At 41.1% G+C, this 15,720-nt stretch overlaps 1 protein-coding gene across 1 annotated transcript in view; it reads right to left on the bottom strand.

The window, feature by feature from the left end:
• Positions 1 to 227: 227 nt before the first annotated feature.
• Positions 228 to 15,720, bottom strand: part of nr6a1a (nuclear receptor subfamily 6, group A, member 1a) — a 35,900-nt gene continuing 20,407 nt past the window's right edge. The window contains exons 6-9 of the mRNA XM_028034663.1: positions 15,083 to 15,337; positions 11,432 to 11,553; positions 11,194 to 11,346; positions 228 to 5,723 (exon numbers count right to left, since the gene is read on the bottom strand). Coding sequence (XP_027890464.1) covers positions 5,593 to 5,723; positions 11,194 to 11,346; positions 11,432 to 11,553; positions 15,083 to 15,337 — 661 coding nt within the window. The 3' untranslated portion in view covers positions 228 to 5,592. The remainder of the gene's footprint in view (positions 5,724 to 11,193; positions 11,347 to 11,431; positions 11,554 to 15,082; positions 15,338 to 15,720) is intronic.

Raw genomic sequence — 15,720 nt, 5'->3', positions numbered from 1 at the left:
CTATTTCCTAAATGTACCAGTAACACTTGAATGTATATGTACTCTTATAGTTTTTCAGTGTTTTTCTGGGTACTCTCTATCCAAGCAACAACATTTTGTTGAAAAATTCACTGTTGTGTCTTTCTGCAGTGACAGTCAGTCTGAATCTACCATCAATGCTCCGCTGAGGACCTCATGACCCTGAGACCATCTCATACAGAACCATAAAAAACAAAGAGACCAACTGCTTTTACTTGCATAACATTCACATTTATTTGGTTTCAAGTCCTAAAACATTCTAAACATGCTTTAAACACGTAATGGATCACATTCTTCACAGGTAGTTACAGTAATGAGAGCAGACAAGAGATTTCTGAAGAGGGAGAAAAAAAAAAGAAGACGTTTCAGTGAATTGATTCAATCGTGTAAATGTATTTAATCCCTGAGATATGTCAACATTCATTCACTCCTGCAAACATTGTTCCTGTTCAAAGGTCATGGCAGTGTCACGGCTCAATTTCAGATTCCAGGAGTCCCCCGCTTCATGAGAACATCAGACCCAACGATGAGGACTTCACACAATAAAAACTAGGCTGTGTCATTAGTGACGCCCGGCACTTTGAATGTGAGGATTCAAAGCGGAGCTGAGGCCTAAGCAGGCCCCGCCTCGCGCCCACCCCACTACACCGAGTGGAGTCACCGTCCGCATCATCAGAGGTCAGCTCGGAGCGGGTCCGTGCTCTCGTGCCACGGCGCCAGGGTCACACGAGAGCGCCGCCGCACGTCAACACCAGGAGAGGTCAGTTTGACCACAGCTCCATTCTCTCATTGATAATCGATCACAAGCAGCATTGACAGAGTCAGATATGATAGCGCTCTGTGTTGCCTTGAAGGAACAATAATCAGGGAACACAATGGGGATTAAAAAATAAAAATAAACACAAACACACACACACACACACTGAGGCGTGTCGTGATGTGGAGAAAACAATGCAGCCGTCGGCATGATAATGCTCTGATACGGTGGATGTGGCACCGCCACTGACGTTCTTTCATCTCCGGCCCGGATTCATAATGAGGGGGCAGGAGTTGGAATATGAAATGACACTAATTTAACAGAAACAAAGCAAAAACATAAAAGGAAAGTCAAGGGACACGAGGGACTCTGGGTGTTTTCAAAATAAAAGCTGCCAAAGGACAAAAGGAGTGTCTGAGGTAGAACGTTAGGAGAGGTTCGGATGTGTGTCCGGATTTAAGAGTTTGATATCAATGCGAGAGCACCGAGTGAAAAACAATAACACACAACAGAACAGAATGTTGTAGTGAAAGCAATAAATAAGAAAAACACAATGACAACTTAGAGAGGTAGTTTTAGCACAGAAATGATGAATGACTTCTCCCTCGTCTGCACATTCGAATCACAAAAACAGGAAAGAAAAAGAAGTCTTTGTCCAGAGAGAGCAGGAGGTCGGAGGTCAGGCAGCGATGCGGCTGCTCGGTTACTGTCTGATCTGAACTCTGATCGCTGGCCAGAGCGTTACCGAGGTGATGTGTCGACGGAACCTTTTCAGACAGCCTATGTTTGACACTCCCTTTCTGTGCAGACAATAAGTCGACGACGGTGAATGTGTTTGAGAGGCAGTTATGAATTTCCCTTCATAAAACACTCGCTATTGCTCAAATTTGTGTTCACAGAAAGTGGTTTATCCCTGAGATCATGTAGTGGAAAAAGTCAGTCGGTTACAAAGATGTCTTCTGTCCAAAGGTGAATGACGCAGAACACAAAGCTGCATAGATAAACCTGAGCTAGATAAAAACAGAATCCCCACGCTCCTCCACACGGCTAAACACTTAAAGAAACTGAAAACAAGGAGCACATATTTATGATGACTTATTAACCATTGTAGATTTAAATATAGGAGTAGCAAATGTCTGCCAAAAAAAATCTCAGAAACTTTTAGATTAATCTAAGAAATTTTCCAGAAAAAAAACTTGGAATTTTCTGACTTTTGAAAATCAAATATTTACAGGGAAAAAACCTCCAATTTTGAGATTAATCTCAGAATTCTTTTCTAGAAAAATTAAGACTATAATGTCAGGAAATTTTAAGACTAAAAAAATCTCAGTTCTTTTTCTTGCAATTTTTTATTTTTACTTTTTTCATTGTCTCTTCTGAAAAATTGCTGACATCAATCTAAACGTTTCTGAGTTTCTTGGCGGAAATGTAATCCTCTTCTGTTCTTTTCGACCTACAATGGCCCTAATGTGCTGCCGTATATCTCTAATTCTTCAGGTAGGCCACACAAATTTCCAGATCAGTCAAACGTGGAAACAGGCCACATGTTTAGAGGGAAACATTCCGAACAGAAAACCTCCACGAGTCCAGAGCTGTTCCTTTCTGAATTCTAAACCACCGACTGCTGCGATGTGATGAACGAGACAAGGGAAAGAGTTTGGTTTGAAAATCTTTTTAAAACTTCTGAATATAATGGAGAACACTTTGACCCACTGCCAAAAAAAAGAACAAAAAAAACTGGGAAAAGCAAAGAAAGCACAACAAAAGAAAAAAAAAACCCTGAAAACATTCAAAATAACTACAGAGGAAAACACATTTCACACAGCAAGGCTGGAGCGAGACTGACTGGAGGAGGACAGGTGGCATCTGTCAGACATGGGGGAGGAGGTGAAGAGGACCCCCACCCCGGTCCTCACCTTCAGACTACAACCACTGTCTCTCAAAGCTTGGGTGAAATACTGTGAAAAAGGGGAGGGGAAAAAAAAAAGAAATTTTCTACAAGAGGACCTACGATGTCCCCAAACCTACATCTACTAACACTACAGGTACATCAGCACAGTCACTGAGGAACTCCTGAATGCAACATAAAACACTCACTTTACCCTGTTTAGATCCAGGTCTGCAGGGACCTGCCAGAGGAACACACTGGGAGGGCAGCAGCCATGGTCAAGCGTCCAGGTCTCTGAACCTCATCGGTGTGTGCAAAAAAAAAAAAAAAAAATAAAAAATAAAGTAAAAAGGAAAAAAATTACAACAGAAAAAAAAGTTGTTGCAAGAACAGCATCTTCCTGCGCTTCTAATTGTTCGCATATTGTGAAACCGCGAAAACCCCGAAGAATCCACGAGGAAATATTCAAGCGGTCTGAAATGATCATCTCACATTTTAAAAATAAAGACCTTTTTTTTTTCTATGGCTATTCTTTTAAAACAATGTGCATATCTGTCCCAGAGGCTCATCCAGACGCAGGTCACCTAAATTCCATCACTCAGCGTTGGTTCTTTAAGAAGTGGGCCGCCGTCATGAGCTACATTTCTACTCACGTTCAGTTGTTCTAAAACTTCAAGGTGTAGATCAGATGCTGCATTCAGTGCTAGCTGGAAGCCGGAAAGTTCTGGTTTTACTTGTGAACAATCAGGACTTTGAGTTACAGTTGGAGATTTTTTCCCCAACCACAAAATCAAAAAAAAGAGAGCTGCAGGAATAGAGCAAATGGTAGCTTCTTTAATCTGCTGTAAGGATTTTACAGCACAACCTCTGCTGCTAGATCATGTTGCTGCAGCAGAGGAAGACCTGAGCTACATGAAGAGCCACAAACCTTGCTAGCTGTACGAGTTTTAATTTGTGTCCAGAACAGAAAGAGAATCCAAGCAGTTTCCTGACCTGCATCCGGAACGCTGTCAAAATGTGCTTGGGTGTTTTTGACCACTAAGATCAAGTGAATGCAGCATTATTCCCATTTTCCAGCTGATTCCCCAGTCTAAGACATTACATGGACACAATATTGTCCAGATTAACAGGGTCTGCTGTGCTTCTGTTAAAGATGACCATATGTGAACTGGTTCAGTGCACCAAACACAACCTTTCAAAAACATGGAGCTGCCAGGAAAACCTGGGGATTTTTCCCAGTCTACCTCTGATTTCATCTCATTTTTAAAAAAATATTCTTATTAGACCTTAAAATCTGTTAAATATCAACATTATTATATTTGGCTTGATTTAACAAGACCACAGAATCTTACCAAGTATTTTTGTCTTGATTATAAGTAAAATAATCTGCCATCAGTACTGGCCCTTTTTCATCAATACTAAGGAATTAATGACTTACAACAAGCTCCTGTATCTTGCTGCAGCAAGTAGTTAGTTTTGCCTCATTTCATGTGTACTGAGATGTCCGCATTAGAAACTAAAACACCAACACATGGTGAGATTTTGTGTTTTTGCAGAACTTCCAGCTGGTTGGCATGTAAGAAAACAACTAGGAGCTCAGCTGGTGTAAAAGGATTCAAGAGGTTAAAACAGCATTAGAATAATGTTCGATATTCATCACACATCGGACTTTATTGTCCAGGGTCGTGTGAAAATGGCTCAATATTAGCCTTTAATGTTGGAGGCCGACATTAAAGGGAATCCAACTGACGAATTCTCTTTCTGTTCTGGTCACATGATTACTGACGCTGTGATTATTGTGATGTTCTTTGGTCGAAATGTCCTCTATAAATAAACTTTAACTTGGCAGAGCTCCACCAACATGACGAGGCTTTAGTGAACCAACTGCTCTGACTGCAGCCCATTTGATTTTTCAGAACAAAGTGAAAGCTTCCAGATGAAGGCAGTGTTGTTTGAAACCTGTGAGCCTGAAGCCACTTCCTGCAACTAAAACATGGCTCTGATTAGCAGCATTGAGGTGGAATTTTGGTGACCCACTTGTCTGCCTGGCTGAGGGTCTCTCCCCTGTTACATATTGATTAATTTCTTATCACCATCCTTCATTGATAAGAAAGTTCTCCTTTATATATATTCATTCTTTGTTGAGCTGTCAGCTCCCTACCCATTAGTGGGTGTTTGAAGAAAGCATTGCATAACACTTTGGTCTAGAAAGAAAAGTGAAACAAAAACAGCAAACCTAGCTACCCTCCCCTTCCCCTGCAATAAAGCCTCACATCCCTAGTCTATGATTGTAAAAAATACCCGTATGCTCCTTTTTCAGTGATCCCACAGATCCAACAACGGCCAACTTAACTCATGGAATGTTAAACGGACAGGACCGCCTCCCGAATACAGGATAACTGAGAGTCCATGCATATAAAGTAGCTAAAATTCTGCTAATGGATTTTGCATTTTCAGTGCAACACAACACTGATGTTTCTAAACTCTGATTTCTGCAGCTCATTTTAACATTCAGTCTCTGATTGAGATGTCAAAGCATCCACAGGTTTGATTTTAGACCGGGCAACTCTTCATTTCAAAGCAAGAAAAGGTACCTGAAAATAGCAACAACATCTTCCTGAGGTAGTCACAAATCACAAATGTGTCCTGCTGCCCTGTCTGAATAAAATAAGCTCTTTTAAAGTCTAGTCTAACAATGGCAACGGCGACACATTGAGCAAACTGGATATACACTTGTAAACTCCAAAGACCAATGCATCTTTGAGCATTTGTTTTGTACAGAAGATGTGCACAGTGTAAATCAGCATACATTCAGCTCTGTCGTGTAATAAATATATAAAGAAAAATATTACAAAAAAAAAAAAGAACTAGCTGCTTGTCACATTCACAGGAGGGGAGACCGGTCCCTAGGCTCGGCAGTCGGGATAGGTTAGTTTCCAGAGGGGGCGGTCGCGCAGGGCGATGGGCCGGTCCGGTAGCTGGTCAGGCTGGATTTGCAGGAGTGCAAGACTGCTTTAAACAGGAGGGGGAGCTGCTCCAGGGGGACGTTCACCAGCTTCCCTGGGAGGACAACCACACAGAGGCAGGTCAAACTCAGAGACACAACATCACATCCTCAGTTTTTAGGCTTAGGCATGCAATTTATCCTTCAGCACCTTCCTGTAGGTAACCTTCCTTGACTGGAACACAAGAGCAGGTTAAACAGAACCTGTTAGATCTGTGAGCTGACGTCAGGAGGCATCAGTATCTCTTCTCCAGGTAGGAAGGACAAAATTATTTCACAATAACAAACCAAAAAAGTGCTTTGCTACTAATTGTCAACACTATGACAACTAGATAAAAAGGTTAGAAAAAAGTTTTAGCGAGGGAAAAGGAAGTAGTTCAGTTACGCTTGTAGATGATGTGGACTTTGGTGTGTTTGGGTTCCGTTTCAAAATTTGGAGATACAAACAAATCTAACGTTTCAATTCACTGTTATTTAAAATGTCTTGTGATAATATTCTACATAGCAGGAACAAAGTAAAATAAAATCTGAAAAAATATATGTTTTGAAAATTTTCTACGGCTGATTGGTCAAAGAAAAAAATCCTCCAATTTCACTAACTTCAACATATAAAAAAATAAAACTTTTTATTTCAGCTACACAGAACAATAAGTCCTTGAGCCAGTAGGAATAGTAATTATTACAATAAATAAATCAGTTTGTGTAAAGTTAAATGACCTTCCTGTCCAAATTAAATGTTTAAATACAACATAAATAATCACTTGACGTTCTGTAGGGAGTCTTTTCTCCTTAAAGTTAATTATAATTGGGACCTGCCCATAGCAATGCATAGGGATGTAATCCCTATGCATTGCATGGCAGGCACCTATTGTTCTACACCTCAAAATAACTGCCGCTTCCTACTACCGTTAATGCGGCTCGTACCGCTGCGTGCCCCCTCACAATATATATATCAAAACGTGAGGCTCAATCCCGTGAGGGGAGCTATTACTTTTGTTGGCATTTCGAGTAACTGTGGCGACATAATTAACAAAAAACGAGCCAAATTTAACTCAAAACAAAACTCTAACTGACACAAAATAGTGTCAGTTAGACTCAAAATAGACATAGAATTTAGTCTGCCTCTCTGAACTGCTCTTTAGAACCACAGTGATGGCAGAACGTCAGAACTACAGACATGGTGGAAGTACTGCTATAAACTCATCGCATCTCTGAATGGTGCTGTTTATGTTATATCTTATGTCCATATCATCAAGTGGTGGCAAAGCAACAAAAATCTAGTGTGCTCTGGACTTAAGATGGAGTACATGCACACATATTCATGACATACTTTGATTAAACTAATTTATCTTCGGTGTGATTCCAGTACCAAAAAATTTACTTTATACCAGGTGAGTCTCTCTAACCTGAGAATGTGAACCTGTACTGGGCTGATTCTGTGCCTTCAAATAATTTTAACAATACTCCTGGAAAAGATTCATAACTTATAACTCTGAAACAGGAACAGGTCTGAAAAACAGACTGTGTGCTACACTCAAGAGAGATTCATTTGATGCATCAAAGAGTGATGTCATCACTGCTGATGTCATTGTTACCAGTAGAACTGAACATTCTACTGATGCATTAACATCAAACACGTTTTGAGCGTCAGGCGAGTCTGGTTTATATTCAAAGTCTATGTGGAGCGTTGGATGCGCTAGATGTGTCAAAAGCTCCAAATGGTTCAAATTGCGCCGCTCTACAGGCTTGAAGCGCGATGCAATAGCCCTCGACGCGCCTCCACATAGACTTTGAATGCAAACCAGCTGCGCCTGATGCTCAAAACGCATTTGGTGTGAACGCACCATTATATGTCCAGTGTCACATTAGGTCAGTGTTTCTCAATTCCAGTCCTTAAACCCCCTGCTCTGCATGTTTTAGATGTGTCTCTGTTTCAGAACAGCTGTTCCAGAACAGCATGACCTCTTCTGCAGTCATCAAGTACTGCAGTAGCATGTTAATCACCCACAGATTCAATCCAGGTGTGTGGCAGAAAGGGAACACCTAAAACATGCAGGACAGGGGGGCCTGAGGACCAGAATTGAGAAACACTGCATTAGTTCCATCATATTAGGACCAAAACCTGGTCCTAATATGATGGACTCATTGCTTTGGGTCAGGGGTAACATTTAGAGGTAAGATGCTGATTAAGTTTTAGATAGGGTTAGGGTTAGGAATAGACTAATATTGTTTGGGGTTAGGGAAAATGTGTGGATTAGGCAAAATCACAGCTACTAAAATGAAGGAAATCAATGCATAGTTCTAATATGGGTCGAAATAGTTTTGACAAACCTGTACAGCATGTTGTTTTCTAAATCATTATAAACAATGATGATATAATATTAGGGTGTTTTTCTGCCAATTGTGTAGCTGCAGTACACTAGTAGTCTAATGTGTTGAATGTGCTGAGACACATTCAACACATTAGAAACCAATCAGAACCAAAGGTTTGCCTTTTGGTTCTGATTGGATGTTTCTGGATAGTAGCAGAGCTAGATGGATTTTCGCAGATTCTCTGTTTCATATTCTACTGTCAGACACTTTTAACAAATATTCATCTATCATCTAACACACTTATCCTTGCGCACACACATTCACACCTTAGGACAATTTAGAGAGATCAATTAATGAAGTAATTAATGCCGAGTGTTAGCAAAACCTAGGTTTGGATAGTGACCTAGGTTAGTGCCACCTGGGTGTGGGTCGGCGTAAAGGCCGAGCCGGGCATAGATTGGCCTTCACGCCAACGCCAACATGAAGCCCCTTCATGCAACCAGTGGAGGTTGGTCGCATGGATGTCTGTCTTTCCTCAGACCTCCATGTTTGTGTGGAGGTTTGGCTTTGCGTGGACTCCTCTGATTGCAACCTGGGTGTGGGTCGGTGCAACGGCCGAGCCACGCTATGCATGGAGAGCCCTGGTTGATTGGAGGTCTGTCTTTCCTCGTACCTCACTGGTTGATTGGAGGTCTGTCTTTCCTCGTACCTCACTGATTGATTGGAGGTCTGTCTTTCCTCGTACCTCACTGATTGATTGGAGGTCTGTCTTTCCTTGGACTCCTCTGGTCGTAGGGAGCCTTCTATTTGCAGGGGGACCTCTGGTTGGGTGGAGACTCTAGGACGGTTGTTTTCCAGAGCAAGTTTTAACTTCACCTTCAGGTCTGCAACCTGACCCTGCAGAGATTTCACCGTTTCCTCCTGTGCTTTGAATTTGGAAGCTTGCTCAGTGTGACTTTTGAGCTGCTCCTCATATTTAAGTCTCACTCTGTATTCTTCTACCATGACTTCTATCAGACCTTTGTTGCGGGAGGCGTATTTTTCAGCCTCCCTCTTGAAGTACTCTAGCTGTTGAAGAATGCTCTTGTCGGCTGTAACTTTGGTAGAGCAAGAAACCTTTGCCACAGCTTTAATCTCTGGCACGTTTCTTTCATGTTCACGTTTGACTCGCAGGTGATGTTCTTTTACTACCATTTTTTGCAGTTTCTCAATCTCCTCCTGCTGTGATTTGACTTCAGCCTGATATGCAATCCTTCGGTCTCTTTCCTCATGGAGATCAAAAGTCTTACTCTGCAACTCTTTTTTAAGATTGTCTACCTGCTTTGTGAGATCAATGACGTGTTGGCTTGTTTCTTCCACAACTTCCACTGAGGGGGTGATCTTGAAGCCAGCAGAGGGAGTTGTTTCCTGCTTGACTTCAAATGATGTTGGACTCTCAAAGTTGCCAGAAGGACCTGATCCCACCTGGATCTCTGCTGATTCATCTTCCGGTTTAACGGGGCTGTCACTGTCATCTTCAAAAGAAATGACAGCGTCGTAGTCGACTTGGATGTTCAGGTCCATAATGTCGACCCATGAAAGCTCAGCTGGAAAAGCTTCATGTTCACAAGCAATCTGTTGTTGCTTCATGTCGATGTTCTGGTAATTTCTTGCTTCTCTGAAAGGCGTGTAATATCTGGAATCGATATCCCGCTTGTTTTAATTAATTTCGAATGTGCTCTGAAGAGTGATCTGTCGCGATAGAACTGTGGGACAGGTCTGAGAAAACTCTGTCTGCGAGCTACATACAAGAGAGAGACTCCTTTGTGGTATCATAGAGTGACGTCATAACTGCTGATGTCATTGATACCATTGGAATTGAACATTCTATCAACCTTATTCCTGGGAGGCTTACTGGGGAAACGATTAAGGGTATTACTTCCATCGCCCACCAGAAGTAGAAGTATTTCATTGTAATTTGGAGGGTTTTTGGCTAATCTATATTCATGATAGAAGTTACATCTCTGTTTTCAGTTATTGTACAATATTTAGTAAACTTGTTTATGGACACCGTCTGCTATCAGAGAGCTATTCAGTACAGAGGATTGTAATTATGAGCTTAATCACGTGGAGCGACAGTGACACCGTGTTAAGTTTTGTAACGGAATTTCAAAATAAAAGCCTAAATATTCCTCTCAGGGTAGTGCTAACTAGTATTAGCCTTTACTATCTTTTTTCTCTCAGGTTATTGCACTGCCCTGCTGCACAAGACATTGAATTAACCTTAGCACAAACCTTAGCACAAACCTTTGCATTTCACTGCCCCCATTAGCATTAGCCTTTTCCCAAAAAGAAGCTTTTAGCTATTTTTCTTATTTATTAGCCATGCTTAATACACTGAATGGAGTGATGCTCCACATGCTACTGACAGCATTTTGGCTAATGTTAGCAGTTTGGCTCATTTTAACTTGTACACTAATTTCAACATACTGAATGGCATAAGTCCATGTTACTCAACATGTTTGTCAATCTCCACATGCTATTGAGTACATTGTAGCTTACTTTAGCATTGATGCTAATTTGTAGCATCAGAACGCCCACGAAGTGTGCCAACCGACAGGCACACTTTGGCAGGCCCCGTTTAAATTTCTTCAGAAATTTTCTAGTATTTTATATATTATATAGATTTTTACTTTTTATATAGATTTTTTTTTGTTAAATGTAAAGCTGTGGTTAATGTTTCCCTCAGCTTACTTGCTGACAAGCGCATATAAAAGGAGCTGGATGGAAGACCCAAGAAGGAATCTGTTCTGCGGTCGCTGGGCAAGAATTCGATTTACGTGACGATCCGCTCAATACAAAACGTCCAGGGCTATAGGACCAATGGGACCGGGTCAAACGAGCTGGTCTGGGCCAGACCCACAGTGCAAAAAGGGCTTAAGTTGTTTCCTTGACTGACAGCGCAAAGCCCCTCCTCCTGGCTCTGATTGGTTGTTTCTGACTGTGCATTTCTTCAGACGAAAGCAATAGCTCAGGGAGAAGGAGGAGATCCATCTTTTGACAAATTATCTGTGTCATACTGTTCCAACATGGTCACAGTTTTAACAAATATGGAAAAAACATACTTGTGTAAAAGTTACATACAGCTTTAGGTTAGACTCTTTCCTCTGGAATTCGGGTCTAAAAGTATGTTTGAGGAATCGCGTGTTGCCCTCTGGCTGCCTCAGGCCTTACCTGCGATGCAGCGGATCTCGGGCAGACACATCATGATCTCAGGAAAGCGCTTGGGCTGGTGCGGGTACTTGTACTCGGTGTAGTCCTGGCAGACGTACCAGTAGCGCTTGTTCAGCTGCTCCAGCTGGGAGACGTTGGACAGTCCTCTGATATCTGGACAGAGACAGCAGCGTCATTGTTGTGTGACATGGTCACGACAGTTTGGATTCAGTGACTGCAGACGGCTGCTCTTCATCACCTTGGTTGAGGAAGTTGATGGCCTTCATACAGGCGTACTCCTCATTGCTGATCTTCAATTGATGGAACTTACGAAACAGATATATCAGCCTCTCCATCACTTCCATCCCATCTTCACTGAAGCTGTGGGATCACACAAACACACTTGACAGTTGGACAGAAAAGCTTAAAATGGTTTTGTTTCTCTACACAGAATCTGTAAAAAGGACTTCATTTTTACAGATCCAGTAAAATGCTTCGGTATTTTTACTGTAAGACAAACGCTCACAGTATTTTGTGTGTTTCAGAAAAGAAGGAGGATTCTTTCAAATCCACTCAAAGAGCTGAAAACATCTCGTTCTCCCACAGATTTTCAGAGGAAATAGAAACATTCATGAAGTTTAATTTTCCTCATCATCGCCTCCCTGATTCTGTGGCTCTTAAACTCCTAATCTCTATGACAACGTTAACCATCGCTGCTGTAAATCAACCCCCCCCCCCCCTCCTGAAAGCTCTAAACTCAAAGGAAGGCTGTCCGGAGCGGTGCAGCACCACCATATATTACAGGGATGCGTGTCATAAAGTCAGATAATTCAAGCATGATTTACACATTCACCTCCACCTCCCTCGGCCCCTCATCAACTTTCTACCTGCTGTGTTTTTCTCATGCCAGACAGTGCTAGTCACAGCTCTGGCTCGGGGAGTCCTCCTGTTCACAGATTCCTTCTCTGGCCCTTCACCAAGAAAAATAATGTCCCTGTTGAGAGACGCAGGGCTCCCAGAGCAGAACGACTCGCCTCTGTAACGTGGAACATGGAACTTCTGATATCTACATCCTTCTTGGTGAATGATTAGGGCAGAAGTCCAGCAGGCTACCTGGGAAAGCCAACATGTTGTGTATGCCAACTGCCTGCACAAGACAGCCGTGGGAGACACTGATTATTGTAATGAGTAAGATAACACACACACCCCCCAATGAGTTATGACATTTATGAAAATGTTGCAAAGCCAACGACCCTGATCACAGCAGCTTTGTCTGAAGGCTCCTCCGGCTAAAGCATTTTATGTCCAGTAAATACAGAAACCATGTTAATTTTTGCTACTGTTTGATTAATAAAGGCTAAGAAGACAGTGATTTAAAACAGAACTGACAAGGAACAGCTCAGCAAAACTATTATTGAAGTGAATCATTAACAACTGTATCAGGTATGGAGTATGAGGTAAAGGCTATGAAAAAAATGATTACGAGAATAAAGCCGTAATAACATGAGAAAAAAGTCAAAGACACAACAATAAACTCGTTAGCAGAATAAAGTCATAATATTAATAGAATGAAGTGCTAATTTTACAACAGCTCTGGCAAAAAATAAAACAAAAAATTCAAATGATTAATGTTGAGCACCTGATGAAGTTATCCTTTGATATCAGTTTTACAAATAGAAGCTACTTGATCTTTTAATACATCAGGATTAAATACTCTCCTTAAAATGATTTTTTCTAAGTAAGTTTACAACATTCTTTTGATATTTTTGTATCTTTGTTCTGATAATATTTAATAATTTAAAAGAAATCTAGTCTGGAGCTAATACTTGTAATAATAGCAGGTGTTTATTCGGTAAACTAACATGCAGAATACAAATGGCTTCCAACACTCAGGAACCACCGCAGTGAGGGTTTTATAGAAGCAACCGCTGCTACCCATCAATCTGGGGAGAGTTGTTAAGCAATTTCCAAAATATACACCGTAACTCATGGACTATCAGTTTGAACTTTTATCGAACATTTTGAACACTCTGTCAACAGTGACACAGCTAATATCTGGATGTTTACATCAAGACTTAAGAGAAACTGAGGAAGAGTGTAGATGAAGTAATTCTGAGGCTGTTCAATTCCAACTCTAAAGAGAATTCGACTTTAGTGGGTGAGTATGCAGGAGGAAACTGAACATGGGTCAATGAGTTTTCCTGATAGGCTACTGGACTAGTGTTTCTAAGCATTGCTCGGAAAAACTATTTATATGTATTTATGCATGTTAACTGGTATGTATTTCAATTTAGAAAATCGTTCTTTGTAAATATTTTATGGTACAACATGGACACCTGCTGATTGATTTTTAACATTTTTGAAGTTGGTGGGCGTGGCTTATATTCAGGTGAGCTCAAGAGAGTGGAAATTATGGTGGTGCACCTCATTTTAATACGAAACTGTTTTATTCAAATGTTAAAACATTTAGCTGTCAATCTGCTCAGAATGTACCACAATGTCTGAAATAATATATCAATTTGGCTTCCGTTTTGCTATGTACTGAAACATATGATTCAATTAGGACTGGGACTTTAACACACTCATTATGAATAACTATTCAAACATTAAGGCTTGGGACATTTGGGATATTGGTGGTTTGTCCCACAATCGGCAGGTTGCCGGTTCGATTCCCATTGCCTCTGTCATTGTGTACTTGTGTAAGAGACTTCACCCACCTTGCCTGCTGTTGGTAGTTAGAGGGCCCGGTGGCCCGGGTGCACGGCAGTCTCACCTCGTCTTTGCTCTGCCCCAGAGCAGCTGTGTTTACTAACAGTAGCTCACTATCATCAGTGTATGTGTGTGTGTGTGTGTGTGTGAATGGTGAATGACTGAATGTAGTCTGAAGAGCTTTGAGGTCCTCTGGACTTGATAAAGTGCTTTGGAAGTACAAGCTATTTACCATTGAACAACACTGTTAAATAAATACATGTCAACCAACTTAATTCTTTTACATATTTGTATGAGAAAACAAATGACTTACTTTAATAATAACTGTATATGGAAAACGATGAGCAATGCCTCCAAGGGGATGTTCCAGGATTCCTACATGATTCCTTCAAATCTTTCAGTTGTTTTTATCGGAGGTAGTCAGAGGGACATTTTTATGTCATAAAATCAACATTTATATGCTTCCAATACATGCCAGGACTTGTATCAGAGTTTTTATTTCAACCTGCTGACTGCTTCACAAGAAAATCATAAGAAAAAAAAACCTATATTTGCAACTTTGAAAACTGTTCTGGTCTTTTTTCTCACATCTTGTATGCAAAGTATTCCCACTGAGAATAACTTAAATTATTTTATTATATATCAAGAATAAAAAAAAAATTAATCCATTTATATGGAGAACAGAATTTCCATATTAATAGAGAGTAAATGTTTTTCAACGTTATGTTTTATATTTACCTGTACTTTTCCAAAGCTGGGAAATATTAAAAACAACTCCCACACTTTCAAGCATAGATAGGAATCCTGTTGTTCTGTTCCCGTTTTTAACACAATATGTGGTTTGTAGGCTGATAAGCATACCGCTAGCTTTCTGCTAACCTTGCCTTCTGGCAGAGGACTGGGTGTTCTGGGTGTTTGTTTCACACAACACATTCAAACTAAAGCAGCTGAATGCTGCAGCTGGCAGCCTGGTTCCAGACAGAACTGAAGCTGGAACAAAACAGATACTGTCGTAAGTTTGTAAAGCCCTGTAGATTTAAGGGGGTCAGAAGTGATCGCTCCTAGTGACATCTTTGACATTGTACAAAAACTGGTTAGGTCATTTCATCACCAGTACTGCAGATATTATGTTCAAATGCAAAAGGTAACACCAAACATGAATAAAGGTTACTGCAGCTCAACACCTCTCTACGCCACTCACCCCTGCAGCTCATCATCAGACGGCGTGTATTTGGCAGTGACGTCAGCCAAGTCTCCGAAGATCTGGGCGCTGTAGATGGTGAGGCAAGACAGCAGGATGAGCTCCTGCCAGGTGGAGCTGAGCAGGCAGGTGTAGTCCTCTATGGACAGCTCGCAAAAGAAAGGCAGCTTCTTGATCCAGGAGATCTGCCGGAAGAGCAGCTCATCCGCCAGGCGACACAGCAGGGCGAACAGCTCCACCTGGGTTACCTTGTACCTGGGATACACCAGGCAGAGCGACACATGATGTCACACTGCTGCTGAATGGCTGTCACGCCCCTCACAGATATCTTCTGGTTTTGCTTTATTCTTACACTTTGTTTCAATTATCAATTTCATAGACAAAGACACATTTAAATGATGATTCTATTTATAAAGAGAAAATTAAATATCCAAATCCAGGTGGCTCTATATGAAAAAGTAATCCTAACAACTGGCCGGGTCATCCTCTATAGCAACAACAACCGATCAAGTGTTTTCAAACCAGGAAGTGAGCTTTTACATCGCTGCTCTTTGTTGTTTTCATGAAGCGTTATTGGAGGGTTTCTGAATGGTCTGTTAAAGGTTAGCATCATGTCACAACATCTCAATTGGACTTAA

The sequence above is a fragment of the Xiphophorus couchianus genome, chromosome 12, assembly GCF_001444195.1.
Source record: "Xiphophorus couchianus chromosome 12, X_couchianus-1.0, whole genome shotgun sequence".
NCBI classification, from domain to species: Eukaryota; Metazoa; Chordata; class Actinopteri; order Cyprinodontiformes; family Poeciliidae; genus Xiphophorus; species Xiphophorus couchianus.
The sequence above is the reverse complement of the archived record's forward strand: the minus strand, read 5'-3'. Positions and strand labels throughout refer to the sequence as shown.